Source organism: Branchiostoma floridae, chromosome 10 (assembly GCF_000003815.2).
Source record: "Branchiostoma floridae strain S238N-H82 chromosome 10, Bfl_VNyyK, whole genome shotgun sequence".
NCBI classification, from domain to species: Eukaryota; Metazoa; Chordata; class Leptocardii; order Amphioxiformes; family Branchiostomatidae; genus Branchiostoma; species Branchiostoma floridae.
Genome location: NC_049988.1, coordinates 5,631,343 through 5,656,383, shown reverse-complemented (window position 1 = coordinate 5,656,383; position 25,041 = coordinate 5,631,343). Strand labels below are relative to the sequence as shown.

The following is a 25,041-nucleotide window of genomic DNA, read 5'->3' as shown; positions in this document are numbered from 1 at the left end:
TTATGATTCCAATTACAGTCCTGAAAAAAATTAGATCTGGAAGTTAGTAATTCTCTTTCTAAAAATGGCTAGGGTCGGCAGTTTTTTGTTGTTAGTCTGTCAGGTAACCAGGTACAACAGGTTTACGTAGACTCAACATGCACAGAAGATTTCTCAATCGGTCGATCTGAATGTGCACCATAGACGAGGAAATAGAACCAGCCATATGTTAAATGCTTCTTTTCAACAAACATTTTCTCATCAGCACAAAAATGAACTGAAACTAGCGCATCACATATATGATAAATATAACATGCGTATAGAGGCTCATGCCTAATTACTCCAAATGGGTAGAAAATAGCTTAAGACTCTCATAATCACGAGGTTACGGTCGTGTTTTCGCTTACCCTAGACCGTATGAATTAGGACATTATCTCACCAATGGATTGGAAAATTGTCCGTGTGGAGAAAAGCAAAGAAATGAGAATATTACATATCTTATCATTGGCATGATATAGCGGCGATAGGCTATTTCGCAGATTCGACGACGCGTGGACTAGACTGCTTACGTTTCGGAGGCTGGTTGTGACATGTTTATTATCCAGTCTTTTGTAGACCTCGCATCCATAGTCAAATCTACGAAAGTACTTGTAGGGCAAATCAATAATGATTTGGAAAGAGACTATCCTGAAACCTGCCTTAGATTAATCTCTTCCGCGGTAGTTATCTGGTCCCCCTTGCGGCCGCGCCCTTTGGTCTCCTCCAAGAACAAAAATCCAACTGTATCGGAGACAAGAAAAAAGAGGATTCGATCGCGTGGGAAAGTTTCTAACTGAAGATATGATATACAGGACATGTCTGATTAAAATCCTCAGTTATAAACTAATATCGAAGCTATGCACAATATAATGTTCAGCTGTGCTACACTGTTAATGCATCTATTGTAACCTTTCAATGGCCTGTTGATTTTAACCGTCTTAAGAGTCATTGCAGGAGAAAACCAGGCAGAGGTCGGAAGATGGGGGTCGGCCAAATCAACTCAAACTTTTTTTGTGTGATAGGTATGGGGAACTATGAACAGCCATATGATTAAAACCCTCCAGCTATTTTTCGTTATGGCGTTCTGGGGCCCCCCTCTGAGACCCTCCAAAATCAAACTATTGATGACTGAAAATTACTGAAATTGCGATGGCTATTCTGATACTTCTGATTAAGATATGACAAAAACTTTTATATTCCCATATTTCATGTGTTCTTAAGTTTTACTGATAAAAATTTGAAGATGAAGTATTGAAATTAAGAGGGTGTTACAGGGGGTTACCAGAACCAATGAAAACACGATTTTCAACTCTCTGAATTTCTGTGATCTTTAAGGGGCTTGTTCTCCAACACCCAGCAATTTAAATGAATGGTTTTACCTTTACTGGAGAGAGGAATATCTACTAATTGAAAATCAAGCGTCGTCTAATTGGGCCATGTATACCACGAGCCGTGAGTGGGGGGTCTTTATGGGGATTTTCCAGGTTTTTGACTATATTAAAACAAGTAATAACTGCTCACTACGGGGTAATGGACGGCAACTTTTTGGTGTCCCTGTGTAGGATCACTGGTTAATTGTCAAAAATGCTTCAACTAATTGCAAGTAATTATCGGGGCTCTGTATGGGGGATATAAGGCTACTTGAAAATGAATTATGCTGGTTTTTACCCGCATTTGTTGCTCTGTAAGTGCTCAATATGGGGTAAGTTATGTCATTTATTTGTGTTTCTGTATAGGAACAATTCTTAACTGTCAAAAAAAGCTATACCTATTAACTGCTATTCATTTGGGCTCTGTATGGGGCATATAAGGATATGTGAAATGGAATTAAGCTGCTTTTACACATCTCAGTATCTCTAAGACGTCAATTAGTTTAAGTCCCTTACAAAGTGTGCTTTCCCTATGTGATACATAATGAAAAAGGATCTACATGGGGGTTATCAGTATACTCCACATACTATTTGCTGAACTGCAGGCCACATGAGTGACCGCATACAATGATAGGCAATCTACAACATAGAAACATGACCCTAACAAAGAATTTTAGTTATTAACAATTAAATACGATGTGTAAAAGAATACCATTGGTTTGTTAGACTAAGTATGCCTGACTGTTCATTTATTCATCACCATAAGGTTAGACTAGAAACATTACGTTTATGAGAAACCTACATATAGAACCCTATTACAATGGAGCACACTGTCTGCAAAATACTTAAAACGCACTGTTGAAATGCATATTCACAAATGCACACTTTCAGTTTTCTTAGACTGGCACAATAAGCTGGGTCTGATGTAAGTTTTTACCTGCAAAGGGTAAGAGATTACGATTGTGGCTAGGTCTAAAAATTCACATGTTTGGTACAGAGTTTTTACACAGTTGTAAAAATCATGTTACAAAACTTTGTCAAATTACAAAAAATCAACTTGCACATGTACATGTGGATAGGATGTTCTCTAATGCCTGTATGAAAGAGACTTTCCTTGTCGTAGAACCTGTAATGGGTAAATGGAAATGATCTGATATGCACTTCAGTTGCTTTAATTTTATTGATTTGGGACCTTTGGTTTTAGCCGGAGTTTGCACAAGTTTATGTCTTCAAACATGACAGGATGACTGTAGTCAATACTTGAATTAAAGTATACACTGTCTTTCGCAGCGCCTGCATGCCACTTGCTTTCCTCATCTATCGCTTCCATGTCAGTGACCACAAATTCTGTGCTTTCTTGCTGTCTTCGTGCTGCTGAAAGTTTGTAATAGCTTGTAATCTGCTTGGCCGTGTGCCACTCGCTGGGCTAAAACAACCGCTTGCCATCAGATTGCCTAACGTGCTGTGCACATCTCGTGGGCCACTTGCACAGCACCAGCTTTCTGCCCAGACCTAGCCCCCAATTGAAAATGTCAGTCAGATAGGCCTAAGTTTTCATCTTATCTGACATCCGTTGGCCGCATTTCCTAGTCCGGATTGCCCAGCCTTCATTGACAACTTGGTAGGACGCCCAATCCGGATTCTTCTCCTTGTGACTGTGAGGCTAGGCCAGGGCCATGAGTAGGGCTGGGTACCGGTACAAAACCGGTTTTTCTCATCGGACCGGTCCAGAAAAACCGGACCTGAAAAAATTCGGTGGACCGGATGTTGGACCGATTGTAAAAGGAACTGATTATATGATCAGGCATTCACACGTTTGGGGGGTTATCGGTCAAGGCAAATAACAAGAGCAAAGCAGAGTACACTCTATAGTAATTTTACCATCATTTACAGTCAATCGTACCTACCCTTGTAGGATTTTTACAACATCAGTGGGAGTCGAATACTACACAATACAGTTTTTTTTTGCAGCAAAATGGACCATTGTTTTGCGTATGGTCCATTCACAAGTTTTCACATAATGAATCAGGTCCGGGTTCAGATCCAAACCTAGACCTGAGCCGGACCTGGACCTGAATTTTCCGTACCGGTACCCACCCCTAGCCATGAGCTTTACCAGTCACAGCTTGAGCCCACTGCTTGTGTATTCTGTTGTACAATGTATGTAACGTTGGATTTCCCGCTCCAGTTCTTTAAAGTGTTCTCCAACGTCTTCTAGCTTGTTGGCTGAGCTGAAGGCTGTCACACATCCTGGCTCAGGGCAGCAGAACAACGCTGACTTTGACCAACTGACGATGTTATGATGAGACTCGTTTGTGACTGTGGGGTACCAAACGGTGCTGTGTCAGGGTTGGAAGGTCATGTATCTGTGGCACTGTGGCAAAGTTCACTACTTCTCCAACCCCGACACCAAAGGCTCTCTAGACTCGTACTCATGTCTCAATCAGTTGCAAACAAGAAATTGTTCTATGACTTCACATCTTCCCATTTTTGCCTTGCACTGCTCTTAGCTTGCTTCACCTGTTTGTGCCACCGCAATTCTACAGTCCTCTATGCATCCATGGGACCCCCCACGTTTCTTTCATGTATTCAGCGGTCATCTTCATTGATGCTATCTCAGTGCGGTCACAAATGTCCTTGCCTCCTGAGGGTCTGAGAAGTCGAAGCACAGAACTTATATGCTAGTTTTCTGACCGATCGCTGGCAGAGACAAAATCAGCGGAGTACAGTGGTAACACCCTGCAATTTCTCAAAAACACTTTTATTAGTAAAAGATTCTCGGACTGGACGGTCTGAAATACACTTTGCAGAATAGCACAGACAGCTGACCAGTCCTGTCGGCAGTTGTTGAAAATGTGGACAAAACACTCCACATACTTACCTTCATCGCCCTTCGTAATTACTGCAGCCATTGGGATACATAACTCCATACTAAAAAGAACATTATTTAATTCGATGGCTCTTAATTCATAATTCACCAACCCACCTATCTCACATGCAAAGTATGCGCAGAAGATTGCTGACCCAGTTCTTCTCGCTTCTGCCAAAGATTTCTGATGCAATGACGGTTAGAGTATATCATGTACGTGGAGACCTGATAACCCCCATGCAGAGCCTCTTTCATTAAGCACCACATGGTAAATACATAATGATTCTGTAAGGAATGTACTATTTGAGGACTTACAGAGCAACAAATGCGGGTAAAACCTGCATAATTCATTTTCAAGTAGCCTTATATCCCCCATACAGAGCCCCAATGATTACTTGCAATTAGTTGAAGCATTTTTGACAATTAAGCAGTGATCCTACACTGGGACACCAAAAAGTTGCCGTCCATTACCCCGTAGTGAGCAGTTATTACTTGTTTTAACATAGTCAAAAACCTGGAAAATCCCCATAAAGACCCCCCACTCACGGCTCGTGGTATACATGGCCCAATTAGACGACGCTTGATTTTCAATTAGTAGATATTCCTCTCTCCAGTAAAGGTAAAACCATTCATTTAAATTGCTGGGTGTCGGAGAACAAGCCCCTTAAAGATCACAGAAATTCAGAGAGTTGAAAATCGTGTTTTCATTGGTTCTGGTAACCCCCTGTAACACCCTCTTAATTTCAATACTTCATCTTCAAATTTTTATCAGTAAAACTTAAGAACACATGAAATATGGGAATATAAAAGTTTTTGTCATATCTTAATCAGAAGTATCAGAATAGCCATCGCAATTTCAGTAATTTTCAGTCATCAATAGTTTGATTTTGGAGGGTCTCAGAGGGGGGCCCCAGAACGCCATAACGAAAAATAGCTGGAGGGTTTTAACCATATGGCTGTTCATAGTTCCCCATACCTATCACACATAAAAAGTTTGAGTTGATTTGGCCGACCCCCATCTTCCGACCTCTGCCTGGTTTTGCCTGGTTTTCTCCTGCAATGACTCTTAATCTATTAGTTGATACAATCCCTCGTACAAAGCACTGCCAACCTCATCACAACATGGTAGTTCGGGTTCTAAAAATAGAATACATTTCGCCTGCAGCTGATTTCCTTTTCAATGTGATGTAGGCGGAAATCTACAACAAAAAACATATACGAAGAGTGATCAATACGTCCTCGGACTCACCCAGAAATATAAGCACAACTCAGACTTCGTAGCGTAGATGTCATCTATAAAGTCGTCTATGAATGGGTACCAAAATTCAAGTTCTTATCATTTATTATCATTTTGCAGGTGACACGAAGTAATGGTAGGAAGGGAAAAAGAAAAAAAAACACATGGACAATTGAGATCCGACCTAAGGTGTGTTTTTCAACATGCTCTGCTGAAAGTTAGATATCCACTTTTTTCTACATGAAATACGAAGGGAATTATTATCAAACATTTTAACAATGTCTTTAAAGAATTTACAGCATGGGGAACTCGTCCCACATGTCTGATCACAGCTCCCCTTGTTTTTCTCGCCACTTACCCTCTGATTTGCAAAAAAGGCCTTGCATGGAAAGTAATGACTGCCATGGTTTGAACTTTGGGGGATATTGATAATAGGCTTCATACTACAAAGTTGTGCCTCGAAATTTGAGATGTGCTTATAATATTATTTCCGGGTGAGGCCGAGAAGCTATTGATCTCCCCTTGTATACCTCGAGTCAAAGTCAATAATTATTACAGGACCAAATTAACTCAAATAACGTTTACAATAAAATCATACTACCGAAAATGAGAGAAAAAATTATAATCTGTACACATATTAAAAGTATAGCGATGACTGGCAGAATAGGACAGACCTAGTAGCCCTACGCAGGCCACCAGCATGGATGTGATGCAGGGCAGAAGGTACGGGAAGCGCCTGAAGATAGATGTATCAAGGGATGAAAACCTGGTGGCAGGGCAGGACAAGAAGCCACCTACTGTTGGACCCTGATGGCAAGACAGATGACATGTATGTGGTGCAAAGTTTGGATGGTGGGTTAGACGCAATCAGACTGGGAGCTTTAAAGAACTTATGCTTTTTAGCATCAGACTGACAGGATGTTTCTGAAACCCACTGTTCCAAAGTTGATATTTGGTCTCTACCATCTAATTGTGAAAGAAAAAATAATCAACGAAACTATTTATCAGCGTAACGTTCAGCAAGAGTGCCAAAGCCACGGGATGCTTTAGAGTTGCTGAAAGCAGATTAGGCTGTGATTGGCAGTTGGTTAAGTTGTTAAAAGTTGGTTGCACCAGCCAAATTTTTTCAAGTGTTCGAAACATTCTGGAGTAGACATTCTGGGAGGAGGTGGAAGGCTGTTTAGCTGATGTTTGGGAGTCAGCAGCGGTTGGAAAGTGCTTACCAGTGACTGCTGATTTACTCCCCAAACAGTTCAAAACTTAAGCATAACTTAGCACACAGACTTTAAAAAATCCCTGTTAATTCATTCCCAACCGAGGCAACTAATACCAGAACGTTTACACCGCTGTCGACTCCATTCAGCGGACACGCAAACGAAAACACAGAACAACACAGAAGCAATATTGGAGTTAACAGTAAAGCTAATTTGATCCCTTGATGACATGAATACAGCATATTTAGAAGAATGGATAATCTTCATTCAAAATGAAAATATAATACGCCGGAATTGCCTGATTGCCTACCTACCACATGGATTTCCATCTTATTTTTGTTTACAATACAGACAGTAGGAAGTAAAATTCTTTTTATCTAGCTTCCTTCGATAAAAGATATGTAAAAACACATGATACTTACGGGGTCCCAATTAACATTTCACTATGTATTTTAACCCCCCCCCCCTCCACTTCACCCCATGCCTTACTAGCGAGTTTGTCAGAACAAAAGTATTTCCGCCGTGTTGATTAGGTTTCTTGTCGGATTGTAACCCGTCGGCCTTAGGGTGTCCGACTACCTCCCGGGCTTTAGATACAGTCTCGATATATTTGAAAAAGTCTGTCAATCGTTCCCAAAATATGCTTCATTGTTACTAAACTGCAGGACATCATGTCAATATTGTGCAAAGGCGTGATCTTGAATTGCATTACGCTTCAAAATAATAAGATAACTTTGCCTGCCTTTTTTGACAGTTACAAATAATTTGAGGCTCGTCTGTAGTGCCACAACTCGCCCCTAGGAGGCCCATAATCCAACTTAACCTTCCTTTGTGCAACCCGTCCATCAAATTTTATGGACAACAATCCAACTCTTCTTCAGTTATGCTCTACATGATGATGGATTCTCCCGTCGGCTGTCGACGGATGAGTAGGCAGGCAGCCAGTCACTTGTCCAGGTGTCTCCTCATATGGGAGTGAAGTCCTATTCTGGAGGCGCAGGAGCGGCCGCAGGTGCTGCAGATGAAGGAGCTCGAGCTTACAGGCACAGAGCCCTGTTTCCTCCTCTCCTTCTTCTCATGTATGGCAGCAGCTCTTTTCGATTCAAAGGCCATAACTCCTGACTTACACTGTCTCTTCCAGTTTGTTCTATCATGAGCAGTTTCTTCCCAAGAGTTAATGTTTACATTGCAACTCTTAAGGTTTGCTTTCAACGTGTCCCGGTATCTTTTAAAGGGTCTGCCCTGATTGCGGTGCCCTTGCTTCAGTTGACCATACAGTAGCATCTTTGGGATTCTGCTGTCTTCCATGCGGACAACATGTCCTGTCCATCTTAGCTGGCACTTGACAATCAAGCACTCAATGCTGGGGAGCCCACACTTCTTCAGGACCTGCAGGTTGGATACCCTGTCCTGCCACTTGATGCCGCAGATTTTCCGCAGGCATCGTTGGTGGAACTGCTCCAGTAGCTTGACTTGCCGGCGGTAAGTTGTCCAAGTCTCACAGCAGTAGAGGAGTGCACTCAGCACCACAGATTTGTACACAGCAATCTTGGTGGAGAGGCGGATGCCGTGGTCTTGCCAAAGTCTCTTTGTCAGTCGGCCGAAGGCCACACTCGCCTTTCCGATGCGCTGCATCACCTCTGCATCCAGAGAGCCACTGCTTGTTATGGTGCTACCAAGATAGCAGAATTTGTCCACAGTCTTAATCTCCGTGTTGTTAATGACGATGGGAGGAGGTGGTGGCACATTAGCAGCCTGTGATGGTGAAGGCTGGAACATGGCTTCAGTCTTGCCAAGGCTGATTGTGAGTCCAAATCGTCCACATGCATCTGCAAATCGGTCCATTATGTGTTGCAGGTCATCATGGGAATGTGCGCCAAGTGCGCAGTCATCTGCGAAAAGGAACTCACGTAGAACGGCCTCGAACACTTTGGTTTTGGCCTGTAGTCTTCGCAGGTTGAAAAGTTTCCCATCTGTGCGAAACTGGATGTACACCCCCCGGTCACAGCTGCTGAAGGCATCAAGCAACATTGCTGCAAACAGTATGGAGAACAAGGTAGGTGCAAGGACACAGCCCTGTTTCACTCCGTTGCACACTTGGAAAGGATCTGATGCGTCACCGTTCTCTTGGGCTCTTGCTTGCATACCTTCAGGAGGCGATCAGCGCTGTAATCTTGTCTGGACAGCCAAACATTTTCAGGATCTTCCCCAAGCCGTTCCGGTTTACAGTGTCAAAAGTTTTGGTGAGGTCTACAAAGACCAGGTGGAGTTCCTGATTTTGTTCCCGGCATTTCTCCTGCAACTGGCGGACAGCAAACACCATGTCACTAGTCCCTCTGCCTGCACGAAATCCACACTGGGATTCGGGAACTATGGTGTCAGCAACATTTGTGATGAGTCGGTTGAGGATGACCCTGGCCAGAACTTTCCCAGCGATGCACAAGAGTGATACACCGCGATGGTTGTCACAGGATGTCTTGTCCCCCTTCCTCTTATATATGTGCACTATGGTTGCATCCTTAAAGTCTTGTGGGACTTTTCCCGCTTCCCAGATGGATCTGAACAGAGACGTCAGTTTCTCCAGCAGTGCGTCCCCGCCATTTCTGTAGATGTCAGCAGGAATGCCATCCGCTCCTGGTGCCTTTCCAGGTGTAGTTTGCTTTAGGGCTTTAGCAACTTCGGTACTGGTTGGAGGATCTGCCATTGATTGCTTTGTTGGTAGTTGTGGCAAGGATGCGATTGCCTCGCTGTCCATGGTTGATTCTCTATTCAGGACACAGCTGAAGTGCTCCGCCCAACGTGCAAGGATGTCGGCTTTCTGGGTAAGCAAGCTGGACTGATCCGAGGATCTAACTGGGACTGCGCCAGATGCCTTAGGTCCATAAACAGCTCGAAGGCCACCATGGAGTGTCTTCATGTCATGGTTGTCGGCCGCTGCTTGGAGCTCCTCAGCCTTCCTTTCCCACCAGGCGTTCTTCATCTTCCGCAGTCTTTGCTGAAGAAGTTGCCTTGCCTGCTGGTAGACCTGCTTCTTTGTACTGTTGGTATTGTCATCTAGGTGGGCGGCGTGTGCCTTGTGCACCTTGTCGATGAGCATTTTGATGTCTTCCTCGTTCTCGTCGAACCAGTCTTGATGTTTCCTCTTTACAAAACCAAGGGTATCTGCTGCAGCACTATAGACGGCCTCTCGGAAGGTCCTCCATTCTTCTTCCACATTGCCCTGCTCCAGCTCAATGTTGGACAGAGATTTCTGAAGACTCTGCTGTAGGGCTTCCTTGTTGGTGTTAAGCCGAGCAATGTTTAACTTCTGTGGGGGCTTGTCTCTGGCTGTGTTCCTTTTCAGAGCTATGTTTATGTTCATCTTGCTCCAGATTAGACGATGATCGGACCAGCAGTCGGCACCTCTCATACAGCGTGTGCTGTGAACATCACATCTGTCTCTTTGGCGCACGATCACATAGTCCAACATGTGCCACTGCCTAGATCGATGATGCATCCATGTGTTCTTGTATTTGTCCGCTTGTTGGAATATTGTGTTGGTGATGGACAGCATGTGTTGGGCACATAGTGATAATAGCATCATTCCGTTGGAGTTGCACTTTCCGGTGCCATGGCGTCCTAAGACGTTCGGCCAGGAGGAGACATCTCTTCCAACTCGTGCATTAAAATCTCCGAGAATGATTAGCTTATCCTTGCTGTTCACCGCCGAAAGAACTTGATTGAGGTCCTCATAGAAGGCTTCCTTGACATCATCAGGATAAGTCATTGTAGGTGCATACGCACTGATGATAGTGGCAGAGCAGTCCTTTGTGAGCTTGAGACGCAGAGTCATCAGCCGGTCGTTGATTCCCCGAGGTAGGCTATCAAGCTTTCTTGCAAGCTCGGTGCGAATAGCAAATCCTACACCAGAGGTCCTTGGGGCATCTTGAGGCTTCCCAATGCAGTAGAAGGTATAGCCCCCACCTATCTCCTCGAGCTGAGTTTCTCCGGCAAGTCTGGTTTCGCTCAGAGCTGCTATGTCAATCTGGTACTGGCCTAGTAATCTGGCAATGAGCGCAGTACGTCTCTCCGGTCTGTCTCCTCTGTCTAGAAGAGTTCGTACATTCTATGCCCCAAACGTCAGGGGCCTCCTTGTCTTCTTTGTCCTATTTTCTCGACCGCTGAATTGGATGCCCATGCAGGCACGGGTCTCCTGCCAGGGGCTGTCGTGTGGTAGGCTTTCTTTAGGGATCCTTTTATCTCCCCTTCCCCTGCGTGGGGAGAGCAGTGCTGTCCCTAGATAAGGCTGCTCTGTCGCTGTGGGAGGACACGGGCACTGCATCTACCACTGTCTACAGTGGACGACCATCACCCCACAGCCGCCTGTGTGCAGAGTCGTGGCTAAGAACTCCGAGCAGCATCCTCTGCCTGTTCCCGACGCCATTTCTCCATCGCCACAGGACTTGAGTTATATTAGGTGTTGGGTTGTGCCTGGCTTGTTTCTGGCGATCTGCTTGCCTGACCGGCACCTGACTTTTTAAGGTGAAGGAGGGGTGTGCAAGTCCTTCTCCACCCTCTCGTCTGCTGGCGCTCGTAGTCCCACAGGTGCAGGGACTGCCACGTGTAGGACGGCCCCAGTAGATGCAGGTTTGATTTCGGAGTATCCGTCTCCTAGGAGGACCTCCAGCCAAGGGTTTGAGGGGTTCCTCCTACCCCTAGCCCCCTGATATGCTCTACATAAGCAAGCTAAAGCACACACACACACACATACACACAAACATACAAAGCCCGCTGTAGTGCCTCCAGAAAAAATTGCAGGTGAACCATTTTCGAATCTAACCTTTGCTTCTGCAACTACTACTACACACCTACTATACACAGATCCCCTTACAGCTCACCGAGCTATGTTTTACAAAAACAAATACTATAATACACAACCCGTTGCAGTAAGTAGAAAAAACGCCGAATAAACAATTTGTAAACTTGACCTTTTGTGACTGCTACTAAGATGCTTCTTGAGTTATGCTGTACAGAAATGGGAATACCTAACGTTTGCCATCTTTAGTACCGAAATGCCATATGGACCATTTTCAAACTTGACCTTTGATTACACAGCCTCCACTGGCCTGACGTGTAGGGCTGCTCAGTCCCAGTCGAAGCTGTAGGACGTTGTTTATATATATATAAAATATATATAAATCCCATCGAATCCCATGAAGATCCATCTACAGATTCTTGAGTTAGGGACCCTGCCCCCCCCACACACACACACAGACCCACGCAACGACCACTATACCAAATGAAAAGCATAACCTTCTAAGCGAAGGTAATAATGCAGGCTGTAAAAACCTGAATTGGGATTTCTGTGACAAAACAGAGAGAGACTGACAACGTCGAACGGTAGAACCCATGTATTTTTTTTTCATTCTGACAAGTGATAAGATGTGCCGATAGGAAAATTCTACAGTTCATTCGCATATCTTAGCGAACCCTTAACCCGGTCTATTGGGGGCTTTGGAGAGGTGGTTTCTGGGATCGGTGCTTATGAGCCCCCCTTCTTAATTTCAAAAAGGCCTACATTACACTCATCAAATTTTCAAGATATGATACACTAGTAAAATTTTATATTTTCTGTTATTTTGGTTGTTGTGACGTACAATGACACAATGTGACGTCATAATATGGTTGATTTGGGTAAAGCCATCTATACTTGGAATTCCCCTTATACTTAAAGGCAGTAAACAAATCGTTGAAAAAAGTACGGTGTTATTAATATGGTGATGTTAAAATGACGTCATTAGATTTTCTAAAATATGTTGTATTTTTACATGTTAACCTCTTAAACAACACCAATGGACTAAATGTTCTTACGAATGTGTTTGTAAGACATGAAAGATGAGAGGGCAAAACCTGATTATACCGTCGCTAATGAAAGGGTTCTTTATCTTGGATTTTGAAAAATGACGTCTTTAACGTAGCATGAATTATGGATATTTCATCATAGATGTAACCTCAAGTTACATAAGATTTCTATGATCAAGAAATACATAGTTACTAGATACTAAATATAGGGTTTAAGTGCATCAATTTTCAAGGAAAATGTTACCCATTCATACTTCCGTTCCTCTTGACATCATATCTGCCAAATCAATAAGGTGTATTTTAATTACAGTACAAGGTACACCCAAGGCTTAGCAAAAGTTACGTAGTTTTAATCTACTGTATAGCAGGTATATTTAGGCACGTACTTCTAACAGAAGCTACATCAATACTGTACTCACCACAACATAAGCCAGACCGCTAGCAACAGACACTACAGCAAACGCTACAGAGTGCATCTTCTCAGGGCACACCTACAGAAAAGAGTTGGCTCAGACTCAAAACAATATAATCCACATCATCAGAATAGTTTTTTCTTGAAGTTGTAACAAAATAATAATGATAATTTATTCATTTTAATATCTCAATGCTTAGACAAGCGAATTACCACCGTCTGCTAACTAACTAAAGCCCCCTTCCCTGCAAGAATGGACTCTTCTAGCACACCCTCTATAAAAATGCAAAATAGACCAGTCCAATTTTTTAATGCCCCCCTCCGTGCAAGAGTGGACTCTTCCAGCACACCCCATGTAAAATTGTCAAGTAGACCAGTCCAAAATACTCCCATTTCATGTCATTTATCATGTTTTACCAGGGTTACATCACTCAGGCTTCAGCCTGCTTTTGAAAAGTCCCTGGACACATATAGAAACAGTCAACATACAATGCTTGGGAACTACATACATAGATTTGGAAAAAGATAACAGTAAAAGTCCTGCCAACAGTATTACTGTGTCAGTCCGTTTTTAAAAGCTGCTTGTGTTGTCCTTGTCTCTGAATGGCAGATAGTTCGTTCCACAACGTAGGGCCCTGGAACTGCAGACATTCGGTCACTCGGCTGTAATACCAGGGTACAGGGGGCCAAAATATACATAACTAGAGTTCCACGAAAACACATACCTTCGCCAAATAAACCAGGTTTGTTATGTAAACTGATATTTATAGACATAAAGTATGCAAATCAGTTCCTCATTTGCACATTTGGTATCTTCTGATGTTCCATCTATCATCTATCATAACTTACATCTGTTATCAGCACCAGCATACCAAAAATCATGATGATCCGTTCATCCCTTCTTGACTTATTCTCTTTCAAAGTCTGAAACTAAAGCGGCTCCTGCAGTTCAGAAAAGCTGCTATGGGACCCAAACTTTTTCTCTCTGCCCTCTTTCTCAGTTAGACATGTGACGACTTTGAAAGCCCTATCAAGTAATGCAGTGTACCTATGGACTTTCCTCATTAATCATGCAAATTAGCTGTTGATTTGCATAATTAGTATCTCAGTATGTAAGTATTCACTTTGGCTATCTACATACAAAAATCACGATGATCCGTCAACACAGTCATAGTCTCCTATCATGCATCATTTAGAGTCAATTCCGAGTCACCGAGAGGTTTTTGAAATAACATTTGTAATGCGTTTGAACTATTTAGAGTAAAATAATATTTCAGTCACTATAGTTCTAAATTGTTCAAACAATTTAGAATGAAAGTTTGAACATGTTCGAACCTATTCAGATTTGTTGGAAACATTGGGAAATTAACAATACAAATATACTTATATACTTATAATGTGCAAATAAGACCAGTACAAAAATAACCCCACTGAAAGACTTTGACATACTAGTAGTAACCAAAGTCCAAAATATGTATTTAAAAAATCCCCCTCAATGCCAGAATGGACGTTTCCAGCTCACCCCATGTAAAATTATAGAATAGACCAGTCCAAAAATACAACCACTGAAAGACTTTACATAACCCCCAGTCCAAATATGAATTAAAAAAACCTCCCGGCAAGAATGGACTCTTCCAGCACACCCCATGTAAAATTGCAAAATAGACCAGTCCAAAAACACACCCACTGAAAGACTTATAATAATCCCCATTCCAAAGATGAATTTAAAAAAAAAGAACCCCTCCGTGTAAGAATGGGCTCTTCCAGATAACATCAGGCTCACTGATTGGCTGCCAAATCCTCCTTACAATAGTGATTCGGGCTAAGCGATTGGTTACCCCTGATTTTGATTATTGACATACAGTTCTGCAAGTGAGAAAGCCTACAAATGGGGTCAACGTCCTTGAGGTCATTGACCCCCGTGGCCATTGGAAAATGACCAAAAAATCGTTTTGAAGGTAGCAGAACACAGTTTTCGGCCTATGGGGATTTCTATAGTTAAGGGCCTCAAGGTGACTGGCTTCGACGCATTAAAAAATACAGTAGGGTGCACTTTTGGAATACCAAAATCGGATATGTTTGAGTTGAAGGTACAAGCCACAAAATATTAAAAAACAAAAAAATCCTGTCTTCTCACGCCCTCTTTGAAATGCCCCTCTGCGGAGGTCACAGAACTGCAGCCGGCTCACGCTAGAAAGGCAGTTGCGTAATGAGGCGCATTTATACACAAAATAGAAAACTTTCACAATCCAAACCATGCAATCAGAGTCGACACCTTCCGTGACCACGTAGCACAGGTTATATCTGGCTGCCCCTCAAATAAGGCTAAGTTTATCCGTACTATTTTATGTACCCGCGTCATACACCCCGGGTTTCTGTGTTCTGCTACCTTGAAGTGGCTCATGCCAGAAAAATAAATGGGTCATTTGACTGAATATCTAGTGCACCCCTGTAGCAAAATGTAGGTCGTTTGGTTGTAAAACCAGTGTACAGGGCCAAGAGTGTCCTTTTTTGTCAAAAAATGGCCAAAAATCATGAAATCAAGCTTTTTGTTGTACTGTATGCCAAAACTGTTATTGAATCTATGTGGGCATATGATCAAGGCACCTCTTAGCAAAATTTCGGTTGTAATACCAGGGCACCGGGGTCCAAAATATACAGTATTGGTCTAAAAATTACCAAGAAAGAGCATTGGCTACATAGCCATAATACCTTACGGAGTGCGAGATGTAAAATACGACACAGCTAACCAACCTCGTAAAGGTAGGTCTTAACGATTCCGAGGTTGCCACGAAGAAGTCCACCGAGGAACAGGGCGAACACTGCCCAGGCGAACGAAAAACTGACGGGGAAAATAAGAATACAGTAGTTAGTACCTGTTATTTGATTCCACAATGTAGCTTACATAATATACAAAACTTCTACAAACCAATGGTTTTGAAAAATGCCTATTCTTATATGTTGTAAATTTTTATATCTAGTATAAATTTATGATTGTAATGAATTGAATGAAATATAGAGAACTAATGTATATTTTTTCACACAAAAATCGAGGTAAATCGAGGAACTATTCCCAGAAACATACAAAGTTTGGAGGGTATATTTTTTCAGGCTTTATTCAACAAAATACAAAATAGTATATTACAAATCACAACTTTTTGTTTTGAGGCTAAATCCATAATCCAAGTTAAGCTGCCACATTTTTAGACACTATTGGTGTATCTGATATGTTATACTATGTAACCCCTAATGCGACCCCTCCAATCACACACACATACTCACATAAACACAATGGCTTTTTGCTTATTATAACCTTTAGCACTCTAAATAAGCTATAATTGGCTAGCCAAAATGTACTGGTAATCAAAAAGGGAGCATGCAAGAAGACGGAATTGTTCTATTTGTTCTTACTCATTTACTTGAAATCTAATGTATAGTATGATACAGATACATTTCAATGTTTGGAACATTGTCACTTTTGGATTTTCCGGGTGTCCTTGGTGTGGCGTGTCCAAGCCATACATGTATGTCACTACAGGCCAGACCAGAGCCCCCAGTACCGTCAGCTTATTGGACTTCCCTTGGGCTCTGTCCTTCTATATGACCTTCAGAGAGTGCTGTCCGTGCTGCTCTCAAAGCGTGCCTGGACCTCTCGACTACTTCCGGCTCTTCCATCGATGATGGCGCCCATGCACTTGAACGTTGGTTACTGTTCCAGTTGGACCCCTTGGCAAAAGATCTTCAGTTCTATTGGCCGATTTGTTTCCGTCATGACCTTGGGCTTCTTTGTGCTGATCTCCGAACTGTACTCCATGGACACCGGGTGTACTAAGTCCAGCTCCTGTAGTCGCCCGGTGATGTTGCTAACAGCGCTATGTCATCTGCGAATCTTAAATTATTAATGTGCCTTCCACTTATATTGAATCCAATCCAAGAGAGTAAATTGGCAGATTCTCTCACCACTGCTTCAAAATAGAAATTAAAACTAACAGGAGAGACCAGGTATCTCTGTTGCACGAATTGTGACTTCAAACCAGTCAGACGGCTCGTCCTCTACTCTCACTGCAACCTGCTGTCGACTGTCCAGTTGTCGAAGTGAGTTGGTGATGTACTTGGGGAATCCCATTCTTTCCATCACTCTCCAGAGAATAAGAATTACATTGCTCTCACGTGATTTCTCCATAGGATCCTGATGTTGGAGATTTGGTCCCTGATTTCCACATTCTTCCTTACCCCCATCCATCTGTTCTTCAACAAGTCTCTGTCTACCACCCCCTCCGTGCGCTTCAGCAGGATGCGCAGTAGGATCTTGCTGACAGGAGATATGGTTCCAGGCTTTTTAACCACGTTTTGAGTGGCGATGACCACTGTTGCAGAGGCAGCACATGGCTTCTAACACGATGTTAGTCGTAGTTATTGGTTATGGCCTGTCAAAAGGCCACGATGTCCATGAAACGCCCGATAACGACGGCTAACAGTGACAGAAACCGGCGCGAGTACGTGTGCTGAGGAGGGAAGCCTGTCTCGACAAGCACACGGACATGTATCGGGCCATGTAGCCGCGTTGTAGGAAAATACCCAATAATTACTACTAACCTTCTTGTGTTAGAAACTTCTCTCATTTACGTGTGTTAGGGAGGGAGGCCTTAAAACTCGACAAACACGCAGATATTTAGGTTAATACTCGATGTTGTGCTAACCGGGTGTGCGATACGCCGCCATTAAAAACACTGAACAGAAGTGATGGTCTGCCGCGCGGTCGGCTGCATTTTCTACATGCTTCAATTTTCAATAAAAAACATCCTCACCTTGCGAGCTGTAAGTTTTGTCCAGAGCACTGGCGGGTTGAAAGTTCCGGATGTTGTTATTTAGATGAACTAGAAAGCAATTTGTCGGGTTAGCGGCCGATTCCACGGGCCGGCGGGGGTGCCGGAGAGACGTCCCCTGTGCCCGGTAAACATACCATTTTCGGAGAAGCATACCCTTATAAAGGGAAGGACATCCGCATTTCAAGAGAAGTATCCCCTTGAAAGTCGATGGGTGTCCCCTTGTCTAGAGGAGTGTGCACATTTGCGAGAGACATCCCCATTCGATTGGTCGGGGTGTATGCTGTTTCGTCTGGGATCCCTGACCACCTTAACGTCTGGAATCGTCCAAATTTTGGACGAGGGCGCTAATTGGTCCCTACATATGAGCGGATAAAGGAATGGGTCCAAGCGCTCGTTCGAACAGGCGTTCCAACATCCAAAAGCCCTCCGCCCGCTTGCGGGAGGCCTGTTGTCACCGAAAGAGCGCTCTAGAACCTATTCCTTAATTCGCTCATTAACTTACGTTGGCACCAAACTTCTGACCGTTTCTAAAATCATATACAGAGAAATTGCTATTTGACTTATCTTACAGACATACGTGATATACTGAGGCAAAAAATAGCATGCTGTGTCTGCTTTGTACATGATGAAGTCTACTCACCTGAAGCCAAACATCAGAAATGTCAACATGGCCGTCATACTCCCAGCCAGGAGCGTTGGTCTGCAAACATTGTTCATACAAACTCAAAAAGAAGATTGCGAAAAACTGTATTCAAAGAATCATAAACTACCATAGACTGTAATGCTCCATAACATTGCTAACTACTAGGCCATTTAGATTCTAGACCCTTTACAGCGTGGTAACTCTTCAGTGTTTGTTTATTTTTCTATAATGACACACAGTGTCACGTTAAACATAAGTCGACAGAAGGTGTCTAATTTGACTTACCTTCGCCCAAACTTGTCAGCTAGCTTTCCCCACTGAAACATGTTTAAAAAACAATGTTCACATTGTGTACATGTCAGGCATCATAAATGCGTTGCTCAAGCAAAATTATTCCAGGCTAAAATTGATTTCAAAATTCGTTCAGGACACGCTTCATGAAATGATTTATACGTCAGTGCGAAGATACAACCTATCAGCAACCAAACTGAACACTGGCATGCACAATTGTTTAAACAAATTAACTTTACTCTATCCTTAAATGTAAAGGTATCGGTTTCGGTCTTGCGCATTTCTGACCATTGTGGCATGCTTAATTTTGTTTCTTTAGTCATTTACACATAGGAAATCAATTCAAAACTTTTGCACATTGGTATTTATAACCTGCGTAAGATAATAAAGATAGTTTTATTGCACAACAATTGTACGGGGTACAAAGTATGGCATCTATATAATTACTGTTCTATAACTTAACGCTTATCTAACTAATACAGAAGTTGTAGTATGGAATAAGTTTCTTACAGTCATTGACATTGGAGGCTTTTACAATCATTGAAGGAATTTCTAATGTCTAAACCTTCTTTGATATATTTTCCTATATCTGCCATGCAGGGATTGTCACATGTTATGATGTATTTGAATTTGCACTTCAGGTCCATTGAGGTAAATCCTTGTGTATAAGATGACAGCCTTGTGTACAGAGAATTTCGTATATCAGAATATTTGGGACATACAACCATAAAGTGATATTCGTCTTCAATTAGCTCTGGACAGAATGGACAAACCCTCTTATCTATAGGGATTTTTTGTAATCTCCCGGTTTCTATATTTAATTTGTGACAGCCAATTCTGAGTTGTGTGATTGCCCTACGAGCGTCAAGGCTCTTTATGGTTGAAATGTAATTTTCTTGCTTGTAATGCTTTTTCAATGTAGAGAGAGAGGAGAGTTTGGTATTGTTCCGAATAGAGGAATGCCAATTTTGCACGTATACATCTTGTAGACGTTGTCGTAGCTGAGTGGTCATTGTGTCTATGTGGTATGACCTCGGGTTCAGCCATATGTGTCCAAAGCCTTGGTTATTGAGGATATTTTTTACGTGGACAATCCAATCATGTTCTCCGAGTAAAACAGTATTGTATGTCTCGCTAAGAAGAGCATCTTCTGGCAAATTAACTAAACGATATTGATTTAACCCTATCTAGACGTGGCGGGGGGGGGGGCTCGTTACTAAAACACAACCAGTAGATTTCTAGGGAGGACACGATCCCTTCACATGCAAAGTACCCAATTACCACGTACTGGTCTAGTGGCACGCGAGGGACAGGGATGAATAGTTCACACCAATTGTCTGTTGATTAACGATTTTTCGTCGACCCTTTTCTTTCAATAGTTTGCTAGATATTTGGAGTCGAACGTTATATTTCCTAATGCAATAAAGCCACATTCTTACTCGTACTGTGTTAGAACTGCGTACCATGATTCTTTTACGTTCAATTTTCGAAATACCGCTACAGGGTATGTATGAAGACCTTGTGCCCATTTAACTAGGATTGTCTGCAAGGTCTCTCTTTCATTTTTTTCCTTTTCACAGACGAGTTGCGAATACATGTTTGTAAACCACACCGCAAGATCTGTAATGTTTCACCAATAAGCTACCATATATCACTCCAATATATTTCAATAAATACACACTGTAATAGCGCAAACAGATAGTATCAAGAAGGTTATTATGAAATGAACACAAGAAGCAAACCCTTATGAAAGCATAATTTCAATATGAACGACCGTATAAGTGATAAATAGTGAAATATTATCGAAAAAAAAGAAAGTACACCAACTTGGATTCGAACCCGAGATCATTAGTTAAAAAGTCTAATCATTAATCCACTACGCCAAGATACATTCCGATGTGTATAGGCGTGCTAATACAACTAAACTCACGGAGCGCGTGATAATACGAGACAAAAATTGTTGCGGGTCTATCATTTCAAAAACTTCTGAAGTCGTAAGATTTCTTTACTGTCTCTTCACCTTTTGGTCATCAAGTAAACTTTTTAACCGTTATAAATAGAAGAAGGAGGTTATATAGATCAATTGTTTGTGTGGACTAGGACTACGGAACTCGGTGACTTTTCCTAAAATATTGTTGGAAACAATTCTTTGAAAAAAAATTAGTTTGTAATCTTTCCTGTTGCCATGGTGACGGGTTTCTGACAGGCATATTTTACCAAATTTACTAATTTCAGTTTGAATTATGGGATATCAAGGTTTTATTGCTAGACCAAACTTTTTTATCTATATCATTAACATCCTGTGTAATTTTAAGTTAAACTTCTAATTAAATATTCATAATTTATGCTAATTTGATAACGTCATGGGTCAAAATCCAAGATGGCGGACAATGACATTTTCAATGATAAATACATGCTATTTTTAATAAGATACCGTCAAAATCTTTTATTTTCTTACGAAACACAATTAGTTGAACCTTTATAGTCCAATTGTATTGGGTTTGGGGGTTAAATGTGAAAAATATCGTATTTTAGCAAATTCAAGCTTGTCGATCAAAGATGGCGGACAAAGGACGTCATTTTCTGACGTCATATAGGCGTCAGTGCCGTCATTATTGGCAACAAATGATTTGGCAGACTTAGACACCAATAATGTAACCTTTGTAGTCTTTGTTTTGTTTAATACCTGCAAGTTTAGCTGAAAATTCATATTTAGACGATTTTAGCCCAAAATATGGTATTATGACGTCATAATTACGTCTTGTTACGTCATAACGATACAAAAATTACAGAAAATATCAAAACTTTACTAATACATCATTCCCTCTAAATTTGGTGATCGTAACCCAAGCCGTTTTGAAATTACGAAGGGGGGTCAAAAGAGCCCCCCCCCCCGTCCCAGGTATACCAAAAAAAGCCCGGTCTAGATAGGGTTAACACTTACCGAAGATAAGGGTCAGGTCTGGTTAGGGACTAAAGGAATGTGGATTTTGAGATTTGAGGTATAAAGCTATTCAAGGGTTTGGAACCTGTATGTACCACACGAGTACACTGCAGAGACCATGACCAACACAAGTTAATATAATTTTTCTAGATACTTTTGAAACAATGTATTTAGATAATTGAAGTATTGTTTTTTTTTTAGATCTTCCCATGGTCCGTAGCCATGGACTTTACTTTTCATTTACAATGTTACAGAGATGTTGCAGAGAATCAAGAAATACCTCTTAGTACACACTCTTGCTCAAAAAGTGACGTTATCGTTCCCACATACTTTCCGTATTTTGTATTTTGAAATAGTGTGTTTTCCAATCATTATCAACATGTTTATATACTTAGATTTGACAATGTTATAGAGCTTATAGCCAACAATTACATGATGCAAGTCTAATGATATAGATGTGCCATAATTGGTACAACGCAGTTTTTCAATATGCGTCCATAAAGGCTTTACACATTTACACTCATAAAAAAAGTGTTCAACATAGTCCACAGAACCACATGACGAGTATTTGTCAGTGTCTGTAATACCTTGTTCATACAACTTGACCCTTGTGGGGTATACATTATGCAATACTTTCCACTGCAAGGATCGTATTTTGGGTTCTTTTGTGATGTAGAATAAAGCTTTCCAAATTTTCTTCCACGGAACAACTTGAAAGTCGAATTGCTTTAGACGTTTTTCCCAAAAGCTTTGCCCTATGGGCACGACTGTTTTCTGGGAGATTAAAATATTTTTGAAAATTGAAGTATTGTTGCATGCTGTTGTAAATAAGCTTCGGAGCTTTACCTAATACAAACTAAAAAGTGACAAAACACTGGCGACATGTAACCCTGGTGAAATGAAAATAAAGAAACTAGAAAGGTCGACATTTGCCTTAGAGCAAATACAGCATATTTAAGTCATCTCCCTCCACTGCATGAAAAGACAGATTTCCGGTACTTCCCAGGCAGGTACACGTCCGTTAAACTTGGTGCGGGCAGGCAGTGGGAAGGACTTTTCGGGTTCAGCGTGTGCATACCGTTAAAATCCTGCGTTCTCCTGCACAGTCGGCTGTGCGGTAATTCGCAGGCCCCGCACAGCCCGCGTGTTGCCACGCCGGGTAGATAACAATAAGCTTTAGTTCACGCACTTCTAGCCATGCTGTATGAACTGTACGTACGACAGTTATAGGAGAATGATCTTTAACTGCTAGCGCTGTGACCTACTGTTCGACAGTTTAACACAACACAACTAATGGATTCCAAAAAGAATGTAACTGAAATTGAAACATCGATTTTTGATAGAAGTCTTTACTCCGGAATGTAGTTAAATTTTTAGAAAAATTACCGAAGCTAACTTTAACAGTTTACGTCAGCGGTAAGGTAACAATCTGGGGCAGCAGAGAACCTGTCCTGTATGCAGAGGCCCTGCCAATAATATGGCCCAAGGCCACAGTAAAAGTTTGAAGGATAAGCAATGCGGTTCTTGGGATAACGTGTGTGGTCTACCAATGGGGTTATAGAGAAACCCGAGCTGTCCAACCTACATTTCGAAATTCTATTAGAGCAAAAGTTGTTCTCCATGAAAAGGGTTAAGATTTAGAGTTTCATTTAAGTGTTCTTCAAATCCATAAGATAGTCTAGTGTTACATTGTTATAAGATGTGTATTGTGTCAATGTCTGCCCAGCGTGCTTCGTTTTGAATTTAGCTTGCTTGTTTTTGTTCTATCTTGCTCTGGGACAGAAAAAGTTAGACTCTGCACATAGGCCCGGTACTTTAGAGGGGAATTACAGTAGCACACAAACGATCTCTTGCATAAACTTCCATGTGTTGTTTTATAACTCAGTCTGGCTTACATACACCAAGGAGGTCTTATCAAGATAACTATCCTTGCGTACAAATTTGTAAATAGTTGTTTTTTCCGGGGGAATCAGACACTAGCCGGCTCCCTTCTGACGATCCGTTACTTACGAACTAGCCCTCTGACAACATCCAGCTGAAATTACCTTTGTATTTGACTCAACATATTCAATTTTTCTTGGCGGTGGTAAATGTACAATTTCTAGCCGTAATTGTTGCGTTGGCAAGCGTGTTTGTATGTAATTTATATTTGTATGCAATTACTGGGATACTCTTCTTGGGATGTTGACTTAGACTCTATTGTCCAAGTGCGAAATGACCGGTGAGCTTGTCTCCGAATTATGCCCATTGAAAAAAGGTAAAGTAGATCAGTCAAAAAACACTTCCGCTAAAGAAAATGAAATCTTAAATTATGACCCGTCCAAAACCGTATTTGTAACTCCTTTGATATCCCTTTGTGAAGTGGCGTAGTCCAAAAATACTTCCGCTAAAATAGGACTTTGACATAATCACAAAAGTCCAAAGATGAATTGAAAAAAGAACCCCTCCATGCAAGAATCAACTCTTCGAGATAACACCAGGCTCGCTGATTGGCTGATTGGGTCTGGACGTAACGGAGGGTGCCCTAAGATCGTACGCACCCTAACACGGCACGGATTTTTTCTAATATTATTATGCATTAAGTTTGCGATGTTTGTTGCCACTGACTATGCTGATTACAAAATGTAAATAAACAATACCCGTGCATGCAGCTGTTATTTGCATTCAAAATATGCTGAAAGATAATCAATTTTTGTTTTGAATACACAATTTTAACAATAATGTTAATAATACCAAATTCTGTATTGTTGTCACTGGACTATCTTTAATGGCGGCTCGTGTCGCAAAATATGCGAACTCTACCAAGCAGTCACACAAATACCATTAACATGAAAAATAAAGCTCTATAAAACAATAAGAAGATGAGTCTTTATGGATGTTTGTTTAGTAGAAGACCGGCCATAGGAAAGCAACATAAACAACGCCACCGCTGTTTTCCAATGAGTGTTGCCGTGAAGGTGGCCGGCGAGAAACGCTCCAAAGATTTGTTACACTCTAACAAAGGATTCGTACTCACTATGAAAGTGAAGGAAGAGTTTTGTTGATGTCGACTGTGTCATTTTTTGCGTAATAATTTTACTGTCATAAGAAATCGGGAATATTATAAATTGTATCCTATTTACTGTTTACTTAAATTCATCACTAACTTCTGAAGAGAGCACATTTTAGAAAGCGTATCATGTTACGGCACACTGTCTAGCGTAGCACAAATTTGGAAGGTACATACACGAAAACGTCGCAGTGTTTGTCGCTTGAAAAGTGCAGCGCGAAGTGTTAATGAACCGTGTGAATTTATTTCTTATCCAAAGTATTCAGATGAATATGTATAAACATTTATTAATCACAACTTGACCACTCTCTGGCAACTAGTGAT

General features: G+C 41.6%; 1 protein-coding gene across 1 annotated transcript; it reads right to left on the bottom strand.

Annotated features, from left to right (window-relative positions):
- Positions 1–58: 58 nt before the first annotated feature.
- Positions 59–18,779, bottom strand: LOC118425163 (probable peptide/nitrate transporter At3g43790). Its single transcript, XM_035833989.1, has 6 exons — positions 18,719–18,779; positions 18,431–18,490; positions 15,716–15,803; positions 12,969–13,040; positions 6,169–6,301; positions 59–759 (listed from the first exon to the last, which is right to left on the bottom strand). The coding sequence occupies exons 1-6, from the start codon at positions 18,757–18,759 to the stop codon at positions 662–664; spliced, it is 492 nt and encodes a 163-aa protein (XP_035689882.1). The 5' UTR covers positions 18,760–18,779; the 3' UTR covers positions 59–661.
- Between the last annotated feature and the right edge of the window lie 6,262 nt (positions 18,780–25,041).